This window comes from Ochotona curzoniae, unplaced genomic scaffold, assembly GCF_017591425.1.
Source record: "Ochotona curzoniae isolate NIBS_2020 unplaced genomic scaffold, NIBS_Ocur_1.0 scaffold_1037, whole genome shotgun sequence".
NCBI lineage: Eukaryota > Metazoa > Chordata > Mammalia > Lagomorpha > Ochotonidae > Ochotona > Ochotona curzoniae.
Window position 1 is genome coordinate 1,633,483 of NW_024467083.1, and position 23,212 is coordinate 1,656,694.

General features: G+C 37.4%; 1 protein-coding gene across 3 annotated transcripts in view; it reads left to right on the forward strand.

The window, feature by feature from the left end:
- Nucleotides 1-23,212, forward strand: part of PKN2 (protein kinase N2) — a 135,477-nt gene that overhangs the window by 45,216 nt on the left and 67,049 nt on the right. For all 3 annotated transcript variants that reach the window (XM_040998993.1, XM_040998992.1, XM_040998994.1), the window contains exons 2-3: nt 3,248-3,548; nt 20,211-20,365. In XM_040998993.1, the coding sequence (XP_040854927.1) occupies nt 3,248-3,548; nt 20,211-20,365 (456 nt within the window). The remainder of the gene's footprint in view (nt 1-3,247; nt 3,549-20,210; nt 20,366-23,212) is intronic.

Sequence of the window (23,212 nt, forward strand, 5' to 3'; positions counted from 1 at the left end):
TTTTACCCAAAAATAATTAAGATTTAGTCTCTTTCTGTTTTTTCCATTCTAATTTTAAATATAATTTGCATTAAAACTATCTGTACATAGCAGTATGTCAAGCTAGACATAATTTCTGTGGATTCATAAAATTGATAAATAAGGAACACTTTCATTTATCTCCTAAACTACTTGAGGTTTTTTGTTATGGTACTCAGCATCCTGAACTTGAGTTCCTATAGGCTGGCTTGTAGGCCTGTCATGTCTGAGTTTTATAAAGGAGTCTGCTTCCCCAGCGTGGTGCTTTACATACATGCAGTCTTTCATATGAGATGCAGGTGGCCCAGGCTGGGTCGAAATGCTACACCAAACTCTAGCCGAAATTTTTAAAAAATATTTGTGGGTTTGTTTTTGTTGTTCTTTTTGGTTTTGGTTTTGTTTTATTGCAAAGGCAAATTTACACAGAAAAGGAGACAGAGAGAAAAAGATCTTCCATCCACTGGTTTATTCTCCATCCAAGTAGATGCAAAGCCCAGAGCTGAGCCCATCTGAAACCAGGAGCCAGGAGCTTCTTCCAGGTTTCCCATGTGGTTGCAGGGTCCCAAGGCTTTGGGCATCCTGTACTGCTTTCCTAAGCCACAAGCAGGAAGCTAAACAGGAAGCAGGCCCAGCTGCTCTGCTTCTTGTCTGTCTCCTTGCCAGTGTGCCCAAGAAGGCTGCAGAAGATGGGCATGGAATATAGAATTGGTTTCTGCACTCATGTGGAAGACCAGGATAGAATTTCCGACTATATGTCCACTAACTTGACCATGTGGGAGTGAGCTGATGGATGGAAAATCTTTCTCTGTCTCTCCCTTTCTCTTTCACTTTGTGTTTGAAATAAACAAAAACAAGCTTTAGAAAAAATTAACATTTGTAAACAATAATTGAATTCCAGATGTCAGTCTCACTCATGGATTTTTGTTTCTAGGTTTTGTACATACTCCTGAGGACTAATAAGCTGCTTTTTTCCCCCTACTTGATGACATCTTTACCTGATGGAGTGTTAAGGCTGAAATTGATATTAAATTATCAGGATTAGTAAAACTTAGCATAACAGAAAAGGTGTTTCACAGACACACACACACAAATTAGGTCTGTATTTTAAAAGATGCATGAAGACTATATGTTGAAACCTGTTCTTTTCTTTCGCATTTACAAATTCAAGTTTCTCTTCCCAGAAGTAACCACTATCTCTGTTTTTTGTGTCTTAGAATTCAAAGAATTTTAAACCATTGCTATTACAGTAACAGAATTTAAAATAGTGATTAGATTGGATGTTTGGTTCAGCAGTTAAGACGTTGATTGGAATGCCTGTATCCCATGTTGGAGTGCCTGTGTTCAGTTCCTAGCTCTGGTTGTGATTTCGATTTCCTGTACCCTGGGGTAATAAATGATGCTTCGAGTAGTTGTGTCACTGCCACACACGTTGGGAGAACCTGTACTGGGTTTTGGGCTCCTGGCTGTGACTTGGTCCTGCCTTGTAGGCATTTGGACAGTGACTTAGTAAATGGAGAATCTCTTTCTGACACTGTGTCTCTTCTATACTCCATCTGTCTTTCAGATGAATAAAAATGCTTTTAAAATAGTGAATTATAGATATACAAGTAGCTAAAATAATTTCATTGTTTCATTTTTTAAATTGATTTACTTGTTTGAAAATAAGTTAGTGAGAGAGAAAGAGAGGTCTTCCATCTGTTGGTTCACTCCCCAGATGGCTATTATGACCAAGGCACTGCCAGGCTGGAGCCAGAAGACAAGAGCTTCTTCCAGGTCTCACACTTGGGTTGCGGGGGTCAAATATTTTAACCATGTTGCTTTTCCTAGGCTATTAGAAGTTATCCGGATTGGTAGTTGAACAGCTGGGATACACAAACTGGTGACCATATGAGATAACGGCCTTGAAAGTGGCAGCTTTACTGGCTATATACCACAAAGCCAGCTTCGTTTTCATTATTTTAAATAAAGGCCAACTGTGCTTAGATGATTTGATTTTTATTTATCTTGTTGGGAAGTCAGATTTACAGAAAGATGGAGAGACAGAGAGCATGGCCATGACAGCCAGGGCTGAGCCGAATCAAAGCCCACATCTTCTAGGTCTTCCATGTGGGTGCAGGATCCCAAGGTTTTGGGCCATCCTCCACTGTTTTCTCAAGCCATAAGCAGGGAGCTGGATGGGAAGTAGAGCAGCTGGGACATGTGCTGACCCCAAATATGTTATATATTTCTTAGTTTGCATAAATAATGCATTATTTAGAGGTACTTTCTAATAGTTTAATTTTTTTTTTTTTACTAAGTCAAGCAAATTATCAGTTGGGATAGTTTAGCTTGGAATATATAATTAGTTCCTGAATGTGATCTCCCCAAGGTATAATACACTGAATTCATTAGCTAAAAAGTGATAATAAGGTTATCAGTTTAATGTGCTTTTAATAAATTTAGCTTAAGAAATTCCTTATAGGAGATCAAATTACTGTCATAGAATTTGATAAGACTTTTTTTATCGACTGTAATAGTCCAAAAAAACCATTCAGAGCTTCACATGTAATATTTGGAATTATCATAGTATCTATCTCTGAAAGGTGGCTGATATTATTTGGGCTTTACAAATGATAAAACTGAGAATTAGAAAGAGTAAGTAGCTTTCCCAGGATTGGTTATGTAAGGATTATAATCTAACTTTTGTTCACAGAATACCAAAGTCTGTTTTTATATTCAATGCTGAGAAGCTTTTGTGTATAAAGGAGTTCAATTTACTTTGCTTTATTATAAATTAATTTGTCAGGTAATGCAACTTAGCAGTTTTTGTTTAATTTAAAAGGCAATTGAGCACTCCCATCTTCTGATTGACTCCCTAAATAACCGTAACATCCCAGCCCCAGGTGAGGGCCAGCATTCCAGAACTCAGTCTGGTTCTCTAGTACAGGTGGGAAAAGCTCAGTACTTGCATCATCGCTACTGCTCCCAAGGTCTGGTGTTAAACACAGACACTCCAGTGTGATACATAGGTATCATAAATTAAAAGACGAATGTTTGTTCCGTGGGCAGAGCTTTCAGTTTATAATTTTGTGTGGTTGTGATAGAAGTCACTAAATAATTAGTCTGTTGATTATTAAGGGGGAGAATATAGAATTTTTTTATGCTACATATATTGTTAGCCTTACTGCTATATATTGCTGAGCAATTAACTTTCTTAAACTCCAAAATTTGTTTATTTTTATTTTGATAGGGGGATTCCCGAAGTCTTCCATTTCCTGAGAATGTGAGTGCTGTTCAAAAATTAGACTTTTCAGATACAATGGTGCAACAGAAATTGGATGATGTTAAGGATCGAATCAAGAGAGAAATAAGGAAAGAACTGAAAATCAAAGAAGGAGCTGAAAATCTGAGGAAAGTCACAACAGATAAAAAAAGTTTGGCTTATGTAGACAACATTTTGAAGAAATCAAACAAAAAATTGGAAGAGTTACATCACAAGCTACAGGAATTAAATGCACATATCGTTGTGTCAGATCCAGAAGATGTTTCAGGTATCGTATTTTATTTGATGTTTATTTGGTATATTAATAAAATATGTATCATTTAAGATAGTAAGTTGTAACATATACTTTTTGGCTTTTCTGAAAGTATAGCCTCTTTCTTGCAGTTAATATCTCACTTATATTGTTTAAAAGGACAGTTGAGTTGATTAATATAAAAATTGAAACATTTGTTTAGAGATGAATAACTGATATATATTCTCTTATCCCCTAGCAGTAGAACATTACTTACTTATTTTCAGGCATTAAAATGTTGTGTTGAGTCACCACATGCTTTTACCTGATTCATCCTTGTGATCAGCTGCATGAGTGTGCCAGATGACTTTTTAAAGCTAAAAATGTGTTCTGTGAATAAGAGATATTTTTATGGTTTGCAAATGTAATTAATCAACCCCTGACCTTAGTTCTTTGTGCTCTAAGCAACTGAATTAACAAACTATAAGACATATAGTTTAAAAAAGAAAAACGAAAAAGTAAACATCACTTCTCTAGTTTTTTCAAGTGTAGAAAGTAAAAGAGAAATATATTCTAACCTAAAAGCATTATTTTGAAACAATAGAATTTTTCAATATTCAAGTTGGAAAATATCAATAATATACACAATTAAAATGGAAAACATATCTCCTTCTGTATTTAACCTTCTTTCTGGTGCTGACATCATTTTTTGTTACGTATCTTTCCAGAAAAAAATACCATTTTGTGCCAATATCAGTAACTTTTTGCATACATACACACACACACAATGTAAGACACCTTTGGTCTGATAGTTTTGTTCTTGCAAAGATGATATCTTGATTCAGCTAATTTCTGTAAATCTCAGTTTATTTAATTTCAAAAAAAAAGAAGTGGCATGTGGAAAATTATATACCCAGCATCATAAATTTTGGAGAAACCTGGAGCCAGCATTATGATACAGTGGGCTATATTCATTGCTGTGACAGTAACTTCATCTGAGCACAGGTTCAAGTCCTGATTGCTCTACTTCCAATCTAGCTACCTGCTGATGTGCCTGGGAAAACAGCAGAAGATGGCCTGAATGTTTGGGCCTCTGCCACCAACTTGGGAGACCAGGATGGAGTTCTTGCCTCCTGGCCTTTTTGGGGAGTAAACCACAGTTCATGAAAGATGTGTGTTATCTTCTGCGTTTTCTCTGTCACTGTTTCCTTTTCTGCCTTTCTCTTTCTCTGCTACCAAATAAATAAATTTATAACAAAGACTACTCTTGTTAAAAATAGCTGGTAAGAAATTATAGATATAAATAAACTTAGTTTTGATAGTCTCAAAAGCTGTAGAAAATACTTCTAGCTTTCAGTGTACTTGAGAAACTTGTGTTTTGTGTATCTGTTTCACATCTGTGAGTTAGGGTTTTTATTTGGAAGCTTTGTATATGGAGATGTTAATCATGTTAGATTAGTAGAATCTTTTATATGAAGGAAATGGTAACAAATTAGCCTCCGTGTTTTGAACTGAAATAAGCCCAAAGATGAGGTTGTTTTCTCACAATCACTAGTATACTTAAAAAAAAAAAAAATTTAACTCCTTGTTTAGTATTCTACCAACATTCAATAATGACATTATAAATGGAAATATGTATTATGAAAATGCTGTTTTTAGCAATATTATATAAACTTAGAAGTAGCTTGTTCTACTGGAACTCGGCCGAGCTCTACATTTTTTGTCCATTACATCTTTAGGAGAGATCTAAAATAAGAAACAGCAGTGGAACTTTAAACTCCCTTTATTTAGAAAAAGCATTTTCCTCCTCACAGAGTACTAATAACCACTTTGTGATTCATTGGAATATGGGAGAATTTTAGCAATACAAAGAGTAACCCATTGATTTCTCCAGTTCCTTTTTAAAAATTAACTTGTTATGATAAAATTCACATATTTTAAACATACAATTTATTGGTATTGAATGTATATATACACTCAGATAGCCATTATTGCAGTCTAGTCAAAATATTTTTACCACTTAAGTGATTTCTTCTGATAGTTTTCTAATTGATTTTGAATGTCCACCCCTGGCCTCGGAAATCACTGATATGCTTTCTATAATTTTAGATTTTTCTCTTCTATAGTTTCGTTATTAGAAAGACTCCCTTTAAATATTATAAGCAAATTTCTGATGTCTCTCTGAAGCCAGTTTGGATATCACTTGAAATCCTTCCCCAATTTTCTCTGTACATTTTCACTCTTCTGGTATGTTGTGTTGTAACTTATTTCTGTAGTAGTTTGTACTACTTACTAAACATTGTGCTCCATGAGAGCAGGAACATGTTTGTGTTCATCTATTTTCAAGGCTTATTTTAGAACGTGGACTACAGTAGGTGCTTAGTTGTGAATATTGTGTCTCACAAAAAGAAAAAAAGGTCAGCAGATTAGTCTCTCATTTCCTGGATTTCTTATACAGCAGCAGTTTATCATGGCACTTAAGCACTGATGGCTTAAGGAGCAGCATATTAAATCACAGTTTTAGGATAGGAGTGGCACTGCAACTCGGCATGTTAAGCTGTTGCTTAGGATGCCCACGTGCCGTGTGGCTGTGAAGGATGTCTGTGTGTCTCCCTCTATCTCTGTTACTCCACCTTCCAAATAAAAAGACTTATTTATTTGCAAATCAGTGCAACAAAAAGAAACAGACCTTCTATTTGCTTGTTCACTAAAAACCTGCAACAGTTAGGACTAGAAAAGGTCAAAAGCCAAGTGTCAAAAGCTCCATCCACCTTTTCCTCTTTGGGAGCAGGAACCCAAGTGTTTGGGCAGTTATCTACTGCCTCTTAGGTGCGTTAACAGGAAGCTAGATCAGAGAAGGTGAGACTTACTCAGGCACATGTGAGCATCCTTGCGGGCAGTTTAACCAGCAGACCACAGCATGTATCCCTCTGAAGTTTTAATATTGACTCTTCACATAATTGAAAAGTGACTATTCCCTGAAATTTTAAATTTCTTCTGTGACTTCCTAATTCTTCAATATTTTAAAAATAAAACGGGCAACATTATATTTTTATTTTAATTTTTAGAAGTTCTCTTGCACATGGGCATTTTCATACCACCTTATAATAAACTGTAATAGTAGTAGTATTTTACCTGTTGCTGATTTGCCATCATTGAAAGCAGCAGTATGGATAGACAGAGATGTGAATTTTGGCATCAAAAATTAAAAAGTTTGGTGGGGGATAAACAGGATTCAGGTGTGTAGAGTTGAGGTGGGCATTTTGTATAGTGCATGTAACACTGCAGGGACCCATTTATCCCATATCAGTATCTGAGTTCAGGTTCTTTCTCCACTCCTGATTCCAGGTTCCTGCTAATTCACTTCCTGGGAGACAACAGATCATGGCTCAGGTAGTTTGTTTTCAGTCCCTGGCTTTGGTCGTTTCCAACCATGGCTGTTGGAGACATTTCGGGAGTGAACTAGCAAATAAGAGATGTTTGTTTCTGTATCTTTGCCTTTCAGATAATTCTTAAGGAAAATCAATTATTGTATTTGGAAAGCAGAATTACAGAGGTGGGAGGGACTCTAAGATCGATGCTGGATATGTTTGTTCACTCCCTAAATGGTCGGCACTGTCAGGGCAGGACCAGCCAAGAGACAGCAGCTTCTTCTGAGTCTGCTAGGTGGGTGTAGCACTTGCATCTTCCTTGGCTGCCTTCTGAGGCACGTTAACAGGGAGCTGGATAGAAAATGAAGCAGCTGAGACTCACCAGGGCCCATGTTGGATGCTAGCATCACAGGTGCCAGTTTAATCTGGTAAACCACAACAATTGCCCCCAAACTTTAAGAAACTTTGTTTGAGTTAAGGGTTTTTTTTTTAATACAAACTTAAGTTCATACTAGTTTAAAATAATTTGTTGTAATAAAATACAACTGTGAGATCTGTGACATAATTTGTTGGTAATGTTTATTTTCTGATTGATTTTCTCACTTTGACATAAATTTATGTTACATATCTTTGTAACTTAGAAAATAATTGTGTTGCTTATTCTTGTCTGATGGAAATTTATGGCAATAAATGATTAAAGATAGTTCAGTATGGGCTTTAGGCCCATTTGCCATGAAAATTTATGTTTAGCTTAACCTGAATGATATCTTATGCGACACATTACTGATCTCCTTAAAATGGAGTGATATTTTAAGCCTTTAGTTGGTACGCAGGACTCCAAAAGGAAATATTTGAAAAACAACCAGTTTCTTGCCTTAAATTCTGAAATGTATCATCCCTGTAGCAGAAAAGAAATTCTTTGTATCATAATATATATAGCTAATAATTTGTGGAGTTTCAGTCTCTGCTTTTCTCTTTACTTCTAAAACTTCTGATTGTTTTTAAAGGTTTCTTTATTATTTTTATTAGAAAGATTTATAAAGAGACAGAAACAAAGATCTTCCATCTACTGGTTCACTCCAGAAGTAGCTGCAATGGGATTGGTCCCAGTACTTCTGATTTTCATCACATCAGATTCCATCAAATTTGGATTGCTTCTTACTTATTAATTCATTAAATTTTTTCAGTGTCAGTGTTCAGAAGAGAAGTAATGATTTAGTATAGAACTCACCACTAGCCTTTGTTTTGTTTTATTCTTAGATTCTTCCAAATTTCTAAAATGTTATTATCTAGAGGCAGTTTTCTTTCTTGGTGAATATAATTCAAAAAACCATTCCTAGACTTCTTAGAAAAGACACCAAAAGCAAAGGTAATTAAAGCCAAAATGAACAGATGTTCCTACATCAAACTAAAAAGCTTCTGTATAGCAAAGGAAACAATTAACAAAGTGAAGAAGCAACCAATAGAATGGAATGAAATTTTTGCACAATACATAAGTGATAGGGGACTAATGTCCAGAATTTACAGAGAGCTTCAGAAACCCAGGGAGAGTTAAAAAAAAAAAAAAAAATAGAACAACCCTTTAACAAAATGGGCAAAGGAAATGGACGGACATTTTTCAAAAGAACAAATTCAGATGGCTAACAGACATATGAAAAGATGCCCAGGCTCCGTAGCCATCAGAGATACAAATGAAAACCACGTTGAGGTCCCACCTAACTCCATTGAGACTGGGCTACATTCAGAACTCAAGTAACAACACATGCTGGTATGGATGTGGGGAGAAAGGTACCCTCCTTCAGTGCTGGTGGTAGTGTAGGCTAGTGCAACCATTGTGGAAATCAGTATGGAGAGTGCTTGGAGAATTGCAAATAAATCTGCCATATGACCCAGCTATCCCGCTCTCCTAGGAATATACCCAATAGAAATGAAATCTGCATATTAGAAGGGGATCTGTAATCCTATATTTGCAACAGTGCAATCTACAATAGCAAAGACATGGAAACAAACCAGATGTGCTTCCAAAGAAGAGTGGTTAAAGAAACTGTGGTACATCTATTCCATGGAATGTTATTCAGCTACTAAGAAGAATAAAATTATGCCATTTGCTACCAGGTGATCCCAACTAGAGACCATTATGCTCGTGAATTGAGTCAATCATGAAAGACCAAATATCATATGTTCTCGCTAATATGAGGAAACCATCATGGAAAATGTAACTTCAATAATCCAATCCATACTGGGATTTTTTTGTCTGCATCCCATGTGTTTTGATGTTTTTTATTTCAATTTCATTTATTCCGAATACTTTTCTTTTCTCTTGTCAAAATCATCACTGGGTTGTGGATTACACAGTGGCATCATTTTTCCCAAGAGATTTTTGTGTTTCCTTTTTGTCACCCATGTGTTGGTTACTCAGTGGTGTGTTTTATTCATGTTGCTATAATTTGTTGTTGTTAGGGCTATTGTTCTAATTCGTACCAATAGTTGACCTTGTTTCATGGCTTCTCATTTGTGGAAATGTGTAGTGATAGAGTACTGGGGTCTGCCATATCCAGATGTGGGGGTGCAGTGCAACATGCATTCCTGCTTCCAAACAGAAGATGGACTCCCATTGAAACTGTTGGAAATGTAGACAATGGGATGCTGGACTGTCTGACATTGTTTGTACCAGCAATGTCGGGCACACTTAAATAAGAGACTGATGGAATCAGACTCCTTAAGATAGATAGATAGATAGATAGATAGATAGATAGATAGATAGATAGATAGATAGATAGCCTTTCCTCAAAAGACGGAAGTTTGGGCCCAACGTGGTAGCCTAGTGGCTAAAGTCCTTGCCTTTCATGTGCCAGAATCCCATATGGGCACCGGTTCTAATCCTGGCAGCCCTGCTTCCTATTTAGCTCCTTGCTTGTGGCCTGGAAAAGCAGTCGAGGATGGCCCAAAGCCTTGGCATCCTGCACCCCAATGGGAGGCCCAGAAGTTTCTGGCTCCTGGCTTCAGATTGGCATAGCTCTGGTTGTTGTGGCCACTTACAGAGTGAATCAACGGACGAAGATCTTCCTCTCTGTCTTTCCTCCTCTCTGTATGCCTGAGTTTCCAATAAAAATAAGTAAATCTTTAGAAAAAAAAAAGTTTTCTTAACTGTCGTCCTGTCCACTTAAATGTGACATAGGAAATTTTGAAATGTTTTTATTTTTGATTGATATATAATTGTATATATTTATGAGATAAATATATTATTCTCATAAATGTTTTAAGGTATGCATTATATATTATAGTTATATAATTATATATGCTACTTTAATGTCTTTAATTTATGTAATGTGTTATATATTATGTTATAGTTATGTGATATATGTATCATGACATATAGTTATATATGCTATAATAGCACTATCATATATTTATTATATATAATATAACTGCATGGTTATATATTGTATATGTTATATACATGAACTATATATACATATATAGTTATATGTGTATATAATTATGTGTGGTTATATATCTTATATCTAATATACATTTATAACTATAACTACATAGTTACATATATCTGATATTGTTATGTATTATACTTATTTTGATATATAATATATCTAATATATAATAGAAATGGCTTTTGCATTGAATTGTACATTGTCAGTGGCCATAAGCAAATGACTTTTTTGCACCCTGGATTAGTTTAGTCATCTAAATTTAAATGATTCATAGTTTAGTCATCTAAATTTAAATGATTCATAGATCCCAAAAGCTTAAATTCTTTGTATTTCTTTAAAATTAACATATAGTAACATCAATTTTTTTATTCTCTCTCATGAACTTCAAGCTAGATTTGTCTCATTGCCACTGTAGTCAATAACAAAAATCCATAAATTCAAACATCTCTTTCCTGCTTCATGTAGTTAGAACCTCTTGCAATTCTGTGTTCCCTGATAACCAATGATTTCTTGTCTATCACTGTATCTTTCTTAGTAACAATCTAAATGAGTCACAAAGTAAGCAACTTTTTGGGACTGACTTCTTTACTAAGCATATCTATCCAAATTGTTGTCCATACAGGTAGTTCAGTCTTTTAAAATTACTTAATATATACCACATTGTATTATGTATCATAGCTTATATACTTGCCAAGAGCATTGAGGTTATATTCCATTTTGAAAATTACCAATAAAGCAAATTTAAATATTTATGTACAGGCTTTTGTTTGATCATAATTTAAGTGTGATTTTATAAATACCTAAGAATCTAATTGCTCAGTCTTGTGGTATAATGTTTAATACTACAAAACTGCTGAAATGCTTTCAAAGGTACCTCTATACGTTTACATTTTAACTAGCAGTGAGTGAATGGTCCAGTTGTTCCACATCCTTCCCAACAGCTATTATTGTTAATATAAGGGTACTTCAAAAATGATTTACAGTTTATGTATGGATTTTAATTTTTTTGCACCAAAGTAAACCTTATTTTAATTTCACTTTTCTGAGAACATTTTGATGTACCCTGATAGTTTTTGATCATTTTAATATGTATGTAGGAATTAATATTACACATTTATTCCCATTAGAGGAAGGAAATAAGAATTTATTAGAGAACTATAGAGTACTGTAGGTTCCCTGAGTGAACTTAGATACAAAATGAAGTCTTCACCTGGTGATAAATATACGGTTTTCTGATATTAGGGTATGATATTATGGACGTAAATGATTGTAACACTTCTAGATATCTGGATTACCTTATATATACCCTAAATAGAATGTTACAACCTATATCTTATGTCTTCTTATTTTTTTGTAACATATTAAGGATGTCAAAGCAGAAGTTGCACAAATTATTGAAGTAAAATGAGCTTCAGTCAGTAGCATGATACTGCACATCCTGAGTACACAAATCACTGATTAAGCATACATTAATATTAGTAATAATAATTTAAACCTGAGCACGTTCTTTATGACTATAGGACATATGCAAGTTTTTTCAGACAAGAATGTTGGACTTTAGAGGAAGTACAATCAGTTCGTGTAATTGTAAAGCATGACAAAATTCTGGAGCAAATTATTTTAACATACAGGTTTATAATACGAAATGAACACCAAAGTGTTGCCAATGAATAGTTATTTAAAGACTTAGAGTTTGAAGTTTGTTAAGGAAATGGATAAATAATAAGTGTTTCAGTGTATTACCATTATGAGCTGAGATATGAATGTATTTACTTCCAGATGTGTTTAAGCAGAGAGCGTTGCTCCGTAAGTAAAACATCATGACTATACAATTGACACTTCATAAACATTGAACATCACGAGTTAATTGTAAGCTAAAAAAAAAAAAAGCAAAAGAGTATTTGAAAAGATATCATCAAGCTAGACCACTGTATAGTTGTGTGAATGTATACCACTTGGTACCCCTCTAGATGTATATTTCTTATTTGGGAAACATGAAGGGTATGACTGGTGTATCCTCTTTAAGATATTTTGTGATTTAAGTGTTTGATATCTTGGGAAAACAGACAGGAAGCATTCAAGCTTATTTAATTTTGAATATGAAATCCCTGTTGGGATGTCTGAGGATAGGAAATAGTACATACTCAAGGTCAGCCTCTTAGCCACTTCCTTCTTGACAGCATTTTTTGCTTTATGGATGATAATCATTCTGAATGAGGTGAGGTGAAACCTCATTGTAGTTTTTACTTGCCTTTCCCTGATGGTTCTCATGGTTATTGATTCTAACCTTTTTTTTTTTTTCATGTTTCTGTTGGACATGAGATACTTGTCATCATTTGAAAAATGCCTGTTGATGTCCTTTGCCCATTTCTTCAGTGGATTGTTAATGTTGTTGAGTTTCTTGAGCTTATATCTATTTTTTATTTTATTTCTTGTGTTTCTGAGGCATTTACCAAGAAATCTTTGTCTATGCCAATGTCTTGCAGAGATTCATGGTGTTTTCTTCTAGTAATCTGATATAATCAGGTCATAGATTTAGACCATTGATCCATGCCATGATTCTGATGAATTGATCCCTTAATCATTGCATAATTTCTTCTTTGTCTCTTTTAACTGGTTTTCTGCTATTGTCTTTTATATTTGATGTTAATGTGGCTATGTCTGTTCAGTTTTGCTTTACATTACCATGGAATATCTCTTTCTAGTCTTTCACTTTTAATATATGTGTGTCTTTGTTAATGACAAAGATTTGTTTATTTTTATTGGAAGTCAGATTTAAAGAGGAGAGAGACAAAGATTTTCTTACCACTGGTTCACTCTCCAAGTGACCACCAGGGTAGATGTGGGACGGACTAGGCTAGGTCTCAACCCCAGCTGAGCCATGTATGAGCTATATGTGGGTATGGATGAGATGTGTTTGGGCTGAAACATCCAACAGCAAGAACCAGAATCGGTTGCAGGTCAGTTAGGAAAAGCCACTGTTTCTGCTATGACAGGAGATGCACTGAGTAGTGCTGGCTCATGGACCCACTGGTATGTGCGAAATCTGGCAATTGGAGGGGTTCTGATGGAGGAGCCTGGGCAACTCCTCTGGCAGAACACAGAGCCTGCAGGTAAGCGCAAGAAGCATGGAGGGAAACAGCCCAGAACAGGTCATGGAAAGTGTCCCGCTGGCATACATTTGGCATGGGTTGGGGGCAGACCAGGCTGAATCAATTCACATCATCCACTGGCAAATCCGAACGCCGAAACAGAGTGTGGGTTGGGCCAGGTTCGGTCGTGACAAAAGCAGAATGCCAAGGTGAGGTTGCCTGTGCCATATGACCGCAGCACCCAGCCAGCACACGTGAGAATCAGGAAGGGAGGGGGCAGAGCTGGCAGGGGAATAAAGGGTGGTTCCCTAGCTGGACAGCTACTCCCACTGGAGAGCATGAGCTGGGACAGGGGTAGACCAGACTAGGCAGGGCTACAACACCTGTGTGCCTCATGTGGACCAGAGCAGGGAAAAACCAGGCTGGGCTGATTACTCCTACTGGTGCAATCTACAATTAGAGTGGGTGAGGGTTGTTTGGGCTTAGTCACAGCATCAGCTGGCAGAAGCTGGTACTGGGGGCTAGTTCTGTCAAGTTAAACCACAGAACCACCTGGAGAGTGCATAATCCCAGAGTGGGAGTGGCTTGGGAGGGAAATAGTGGGCTCTTCCCTCTTGGGTTACCACCCCCTACAGGAGGGCACGAAAACTAGGACAGGGGCTGGGGTCGCTAGACAGACACCCAACAACATCCGTGATAGTTGAGCTGGTTAGATGGAACAAGGTTTTAATACCCATTGACATGTGTGAGAGCAGAAGGGGATGTGGGTCAGACTGGACTAGTCTGCCACACATACTTGCAAACCAGGGTAGGGGGCAGGCCTGATGGGGGTTATTGTGGGTCGCTCCAACTAGGCTGCAGCTCCCACTGGTTTATGTGAGGACCAAGTATGTGCTGGGTAGAACCAGGCTGGACTGCAAACACCCATTGGTTCGTGTGGAAGACAGGGCTGGAAACAGAACCAACCCAGCAACTGCAACCACCAGCTGATGGGGGCAATGGACTGTGCTAGGCCCTGTGCTTGCTAGTACATACAAGAATCTGGTCTGGGAACACCTCAGACAGTTTCTTTGGGGATCTCCCCAATCGAGCTTCCAAACTCAGAACCCTAACCATGAAAAGACAGAAGACAGAACAAGTCAATCAACCACCTCAGCTATTTGTTGGCAATGAAAAAACTGGGCAAATAGAGACTCTGTGATGGACTATGTCAGTCAGTGGATTCTCCAACAACCTCATCATGCTTGGAGTAGTGAGAGTAGCAGCAACTCATAACTGTTGAACTATCAAAGCCACTTGAGCAAGACCCTCGGAGCATGCCCCACATTGGGGACCTGGGGTGGGTGGGAGACTGGGTGGGGCTTCTCTTTTAAAATCCCCTTTTACATCTGATATATTAAGGAACCAATTTTTTAAAAGAAAACCAAAAAAAAAAAAAGATTTGTTTATTTTTATTGGAAACTCAGATTTAAAGAGGAGAGAGAGAAGGATTCTCTTACTACTGGTTCACTCTCTAAGTGACCACAAGGCTAATGTAGAGCACAATCTGAAGCCAGGAACCTCCTCAGGGTCTCCCACGTGGGTGCAGGGTCCCAAGGCTTTGGGCCGTCCTTGACTGCTTTCCTAGGCCACAAGCAAGGAGCTAAGTGGGAAGTGGGGCTGCCGGGATTAGAACCTGTGTCCATATGGGATTCTGGCGCGTTCAAGGCGAGGACTTTAGCTGCTAGGCCACTGTGCCGGGCCCTACAAAGACATGATTTTATAGGCTTATCTCTTAGGCTTTGTGCGTTGCAGGTAGACATGTATATTACCTCTTTGAGCAGACACATAAACATTAAAGCAAGTTTATTGAACTTGTATAATGTTTTCAGTTTGTATAATGTTTAGTTAGGAGCATAGGCAATGAAGATACAGAAAATAGAAATTTGTTTTTAGTCATAATCATGGAATTTAATTTCACTGGGTTTTCTTATAACTTAGAAACAGTTCTGAAGCGGAAAATTTTCACTTTGTAGACATTTATAAATTTATTCCTCAGAAGGGAAAACTTAGGGAATTCTAGTTACCTCTGTTTTTTAAAAAAAATTCTACTTACTGTTTCTTTCACTGTAAAGAAAAGCTTAGCAAGTATGTTGACCACTCTATGTTTATAAAGCTAAAATTTATGATGACCCACAAGAAGCAAAATTATAAATTACAAAAATAGCAGGTGGGGAAGCAAGTTAAATGGGAAAATGGGTGAAGCCTCTGGGTGACAGCAAAGCGTTTCTCTCGTTTCTCAGTGGAAGAAAAAGTGGACAGTGTAAAACAAAGTATGTGGCAGGATAAACTTTTGCCTTGGCATACACTTTCGTCACCTTTGCAGATTTCTTATCAGTTTTTCAAATTTGTAGAATGATGTTATATTGCAAATTTTGGTGAATCCCTATAAAGATTAAATGGGCAGGAATACCAACTGCTTGGCGGAACCCTGGCTTGTAATTTAATTTCACCTTTGTTGTGTTTTAAGCATAGATCTAAGAGCTATCCAGGCTTTATCTTCACAATAACCCACAATTGTGGCTAAATAAATTACAGGTCAGAGATGTTAAATAAGAATGTAATTAAAGCTATACCACTATGTTGCATCCCTAGGATTTTAACACAGGCGTTGTGGCCTCAGAATCCACTCTTAACCCATTGTATTATTTCTTATATTCCAATAATGTTGATTAAAATAGAGTAAATACTTTGCCATAGGAACAGTTAGGTATTAATACTTCTATGGACTCACAGGCTCAAATTAATATGTATGTTCAGTATCTTAATACAAATTTCTGTAATGTGCAAGGATTTGTTATGTGGCCTCCAGAGACAGCCGACTTCGTTACATTTTTGAAAGCAAATCATTTAATTATTAGATAACCCCATATGTAAGCAATTCTCCTGATGTTGTGATGAAATCTTTACCCTCTTGCCAATTGGTTTTAATTCTGGCCCATGTGTAAACAGTAGGTGGATAGCTCTCACATCAGATGTTTAAATGTTTAGACAGGAATCATTTCTCTTTCTCATCCCCAGGCTAAACACCATCAGCTCTTTTACAAACAACACATTTTCATCAACTGAAAGCTTTCTACTCCAAATACATTTGCTTTTTTTTTTTTTTTTTAGAAATGTGCTTGTATATACTATCCTTATATACCAAACAGTAATTTAGACTTCTTACAACAGTTTTACACATAAAAAGGAAAAGGACAGAGAGGAAGGAAGGAAAGACAAAAATGTTCCCAGATATGGGTATTTAGTCGTTATTACAATATGCGGCTCATTTGTAGATGCAACAGAGATACGCATGTACTTCCTGCAGTGACTACTTCTGATTAATACTTACTAAATATTTACTGTTCACCTCACCCTGTTCTAATCTCGTTACGCATTTTTACCTAATCCTCACAGTAATCCTGTGAGATATATATGCTGTTTTAGTCATAACACAAGAGGAATATAACTAATTTATGCTGTAGTTTCATGATTTGCCCTAAATTTTAGTACCCAGATTGAGATTTGAACTTGGGTATTTTTAGCCACTAACCTAGATAAAATAAGTAGTTTTCTTGTGAACTAATTGCATTTTATATTTTTTATAAACTTATGATACTTAGAAAGTGATCTTTTAAAGAGGCTCATTTGTAATTTTGGAATTTCAGTTAATTAGAATTTTTTTCTGAACTAAATCCAACTAATAACTGATTTACTTGATGGGTAAAATGTGGATACTATGTGTCTCAAAAGGTTATTTTCTTTTTAAGTTTTATTTATTTTTATTGGAAAGGCAGATATACAGAGAAGGAAATACAGAGAGAAAGATCTTCCAAGCACTGGTTCATTCCCCATGCTGCTGCAATGGCCAGAGCTGAGCCAGCCTAAAGCCAGGTGCCTACCCCAGGTCTCCCGTGCAGGTGCAGGGTCCCAAAGCTTTGAGCCGTCCTCTACTGCTTTCCAGGCCATAATCAGGGAGCTGAATGGGAAGTGGAGTAGCCAGGATTAGAACCAGCACCCATATGTGATCCCTGTGCATGCTGATAAGGACTTTAGCTACTAGGCTACCATGCTGGGCCCTCAGAAGGTTATTTTAAAGAGTAATAGCTACATGTGTGCAGAACTAGTTGCTTACAGAATTGATAGAGCACTGCATAATAATTTGCAGGTTAGAATTTAGAACTAAACCACCTAAACTCATATCCAGGTTTTGTCATTTATTAGTTTCAATGTAAATAACTTAGGCAAATTTAATAAATCCTTTATGCCCTAATTTTCATATGAGTTTAAAATATTCATTATGGGGTCAGCATTGTGTTGCAGATAAAGCCACCACCTATGATACTGGCATCCCATACGGCTGTCAGTTGCAGTCCTGGCTGCGCCAGTTACAGTCCAGTCCCCCTGCGGGAAAGCCACAGAGGATGGGATGGCCCGAGTGCTTAGGCCCTTGCACCTACATGGAAGATCCAGAAGAAGCTCCAGACTTCTGGCTTTGGCCTGTGCTTGCTACTTAGTTCTACTAAGGCTACTTAGTTCTATTAATTCTTAGTTCTATTAGTTCTAATAATTTCCTATACATTGGCTTACTTGCAAAGTAAGCCAATGTATAGGAAATTATTTGTCTCTCTTTGCTACTCCCCTCCCCCATGTGTATATGTGTGTGTCTCTTACTCTGAAATTAAATGAATCTTTTTTGAACTTGTGCATATTTTCAAAGGCTTTTAAAACCAAATATTAAATCTATTCATTAAAATTGATTTATCATTCTATCCTACATTGCAGAAAAGAGAAGGGTGTTCTGAAACATGAATTGAGTCTCTTGTAGTTTCAACATTTTTCTAGCAGATTACCAGATTGCTTATCACTTTAAACAAGTGTAGTGTCCTAATTTACCTTTTTTTAAGTTAACTTAGGTAATTTAAATAAAATGGACAATACAGATTTAGGAGCACAGTGCTATTGCCCACCATACCCTCCCTCCTGCCCGTGTCCTGAAGTGAATGCACACAGGCTGTACTCCGTGAATTAGCTACCACACATCAGGGAGGATTTATGATATCTGCCTTTTGGGAGCCATTTTCTGCACTGAGCATAATGGTTTCCAGTTGTATCCGTATTATTGCCAAAGACGGATTTCATTCTTTTGTATAACTCAGCACTATTCCACAGTGCATATATACCACATTTTCTTTTTTTTTTAAGATATATTTATTTTTATTACAAAGTCAGATATGCAGAGAGGAGGAGAGACAGAGAGGAAGATCTTCCATCCGATGATTCACTCCCCAAGTCAGTTCAACAGCCAATGCTGAGCCGATCCAGAGCTAGGAGCCAGGAACTTCCTCCAGGTCTCCCTCACGGGTGCAGGAACCCAAGACTTCAGGCCATCCTCAACTGCTTTCCCAGGCCACAAGCAGGGAGCTAAGTGGGAAGTGGGGCTGCCGGGATTAGAACCTGTGTCCATATGGAATTCTGGCGCGTTCAAGGCGAGGACTTTAGCCGCTAAGGCCACTGTGCCAGGCCCCACCACGTTTTCTTTATTCAGTCATTCATTGATGGACACCTGAGTTGATTTCTTATCTTAATAATTGTGAATTGAACTGAAGTAAACATGGGTATCCAAATTACTCTGTTATACTGATTTCATTCCATTTGGGTAATTCCCAGTAGTACTAGTTTGGCTCTTCTGTAAGTATTGGAGCTACTGTGACCAACAAAAGATTGAAGAATTTCAGTTATATGGTTAAATGATTAACAATAGATTACCCAGGGTAATAGATGGTTGTGTTTTGAAGCTCATGTGTTTTTTTTCATTTTTAAATCTATGTTACATAATAGTCTCTATGAAAAGCAATGGACTTGAATATTAGATTTCTTTAACCTATAGTCAATTTGATACCAGTTAATATTCTTGAAATATTTTCCGTTGTGGTTGAATATCCTCACAGTAGAAGACAGAATGTGAAGGCTTGTAGGATTTTCTTTAAGTGATTAGTAGTAAATACTAGTGCTGTAGAACATTAGAGATGGTCTTGTTCCCTAACAAATCAAGTAATAATTTGGAATCTGAACTGTTGAACAGCCAAATTGATTTGATTTGGTTTTAAAAAATGATGCTATTGGGCAAACATTAGATTATCATCTAATTTTGTTGCAGGCTTGATGAAATCTCTTTTTTTCCCTCAAAGGCTTTTTTGTTTTTTAAGCATATAACTTATTTGAAAGGTAGAGTTACAGTGGAGGTGGGGTAAGAGAGTGATAGGGACAGGGAGAGAATACTTCTTGCTGGTTCACTCCTGGATTGGCCACAATGTCTAGGGCTGGGTCAGGTCAGAGGCAGGAGCCAGAAGATTTTTCCAAGTGTGCTATGTGGGTGCAGGGCTCAAACGCCATCTTTTCTCCAAGGTACATTAGCAAGCAGCTGAATTGAAAGTGGGACAACCAGGACTGGAACCTGCACCACCTGGGATGGTGATGCTGCAGGCAGCAGCTGAACTTTCTACATTACAAAGCCTGCCCATAATGTAATCATTTCTGTAGGCGGTAGAATATATTTTCGCAAATAGTCTTGCAATTCAAGTATTTCTTTTGCTTCAGTTAATGCTATTCATACGTTAGCTGTTAAGCATAATGAGATTTCATTCAGAAGACTTCAAGCTCATCTCAAAGCGTGTTCTTTATTCTTTGAAAATGCCTCTAGTGAAGTAGCAGTTGATCCTGTTAGATTATTTTAAACAACTTAAACATAATTTTTGTTTTTAGATTGTCCAAGGACTCCAGATACTCCAAATAGTGACCCTCGCTGTTCTACCAGCAATAATAGATTGATGGCCTTACAAAAACAATTGGATATAGAGCTTAAAGTAAAACAAGGTGCAGAAAACATGATACAGATGTATTCAAATGGATCTTCAAAAGTAAGTATAGTAGATGAAGTAAATATTGAGTCTATCCTATTTATTTGCAGATCCCCGTTCCCTAATTTGTAAATTCGTGTACTAACATTTCCTTGTAACCCCAGCATCCATACTATTGGCACTTTGGCAACAGTGGAAGTAGACATGTACAGAAGTGAAATATTTGAGTGGTCTCACATGCATTTTCAATAAGGGGATGCTCTGCCTTAAGCTCTTATACTATTGAAGAAACACTCTGAAATCCATTTGCTGTCATGGTTTTTGTATTTATGTGTTTGTCATTACTGATTTTGCTGTTTAAATACTATATTATAATTTCTGAGACCGTCTCAACCTCAAAACTTGAAACTATAGACCGAAATAAAAAGAGAGAGAGAGAGTAGAAACAGAAGCCAATAATATGGCGTAATGGGTAAAGCCTCCCTCTGCAAAGCTAACATCCCATATGGATGCCAGTTCAAGTCTTGGCTGTTCTGCTTCTGATCCAGCTTCTAGGACCTGGAAAAGCAGTGGAATATGGCCCAAGATACTGGGCCCTTGCACCCATATAGGAGACCTGGATAGAGCCTGAAGTCATCAGCCTGACCTAGCCCTAAATGCTGGAGCCAGTGGGAAAGGACCCAGCAGATGGAAGATCTCTCTCCCTCTCCACCTTGCCCTCCCCCTTTCCCTCTCTCTCTGTCTCTGTCTCCTTCCCTCCCTCCCTCTCTTCTTTCTTCTTTTCTCATGTAACTTTGCCTTAAAATGTTTAAGGATGGGAAACGAAAGGATTTTTAATATTAGTTACTCCTATCAAATCCTAGTTGATGAAATATTTTGCTGTATGAGTAAAAGAATTTTCTGAGTTTGCCATTTTTTTTTAATCACCACAGATTTTTGAGGAAGAACAAGTGAGAACTCAGAACTGTTTAACATCAGTACTTGGTCTTAACGATAAACAGCTAAATACTGAAATAGAAATAGACGAGACAGCTAAATAGTAATCTATAGCCATTTTGAGGTGTATGGAATCCGGTTAAATATAAACCAAAAATTGAAATGTCTATGAAGAAGTCACAGGATGTAGTTAAGAACCCGCATTTTCCTATTAACATATTGTTAATCAATACCATGTCAATTAATGCCATAAGGTTGTAGATGGTTGTTATTTTTACTGAGGATATTCATTACCATAAGAAGGGACAGTTGAAGGCCCCGTGTTGTAGCCTAGCAGCTAAAGTCCTCACCTTGGACACACCGGGATCCCATATAGGCTCCAGCTCTAATCCTGGCAGCCCCGCTTCCCATCCAACTCCCTACTTGTGGCCTGGGAAAGTAGTCAAGTATCCTGGCTCCTGGCTTCGAATCAGCTCAACTCTGGCCGTTGCGGCTGCCTGGGGCATGAATCAATGGACGGAAAATCTTCCTCTCAGTCACTCCTCATCTCAGTATATTTGACTTTCCAATGAAAACAAAATAAATAAATCTTTTTTTAAAAAAAAAAGACAGGACAGTTGAAGGACCAAAGTCTGTTTTTACAGATACTATTGTCTCTGAATGTCCCTGATGGTTATTTCTGTGTGAATTTAATCTTAATTTTTCATCTGTATACTTATCAGCTAAAAAGTGTGACTTGTATGAAAAATATAAACTAGAAGTATGTGAAATATTGATTTAATTTTTATTCATTAAGAATTTAATAGTTGAGCCCAACACGGTAGCCTAGCAGCTAAAGTCCTTGCCTTGCAAGCACAGGGATCCCATATCCACACTGGTTCTAATCCTGGTGGCCCTACTTCCCATCCAGCTCCCTACTTGTGGCCTGGGAAAGCAGTGGAGGATGGCCCAAAGGCTTGGGACTTTGCACCTGCGTGCGAGTCCTGGCAGAGGCTCCTGGCTTCAGATCGGCTCAGCTCTAGCCATTGCGGCTGCTTGGGGAGTGAGCCATCAGACAGAGTATCTTCTCTGTCTCTCCTACTTTCTGTATATGTGACTTTGCAATTAAAAAAATAAATAAATAAATAAATAAATCTTTTTTTTAAAAAAAGAGTTTAATAGTTAAATTTAATTGTTTAAAGGAATGTGTAACATGTATTTGTAGTATAATACTTGTTAATTCTAGCATTCATTTTCAGTGCAAGACACACCCTCACAATGGAACAAATAAAATATCTAAAAAGATATATTTTATTTGAAAAAAAGCCCTCCAAGTGACCCAAATAGGCCTTTCTTCCTTCCTCAAGCGTATAGCTTTAAGCAAATGAGACCTTCTGTGAGATACAACATAATTAAAAGACAAATTTTTCTAGTGCTTCAGACAGACTTTAGTTGGGAATTTCTCATAAGAGCTGTTGAAACACTTGTAACAGGGAAAATAAACATGTAGAACTGAACGTTCACAGCCATTTTCCTCAAAAAAGTAGAGGGGCTAGCGCAGTGGTGTAGCAAGCATGCTCTCTGCCTGTGGTGCTTGCGTTTTGTTTGGTTACTGCCATCTTACTTGGTTACCAGTTCATGTCCCATTACTCTACTTTCCATCCAGCTTCCTATCTGGGAGAGCACAGAGGATGGCTTCAATTCTCAGGCCACTGCAACCACATGGGAAAGAAACCCAGAAGAAGCTCCTGGCTCCTACCCTCAAATCAACTCAGCTCCCTCCTTTTTTTTTTCTCCCTTATACCCTCCCTCCTCTTATGAATCTGCCTTTGAAGAAAATAAATATTTAAAAGCAAAAAGAGAGGCCCCGGCACTGTGGCCTATCAGCTAAAGTCCTCGCCCTGAATGCACCGGGATCCCATATGGGCGCCAGTTCTAATCCCAGAGGCTCCACTTCCCATCCAGCTCCTTGCTTGTGGTCTGGGAAAGCAG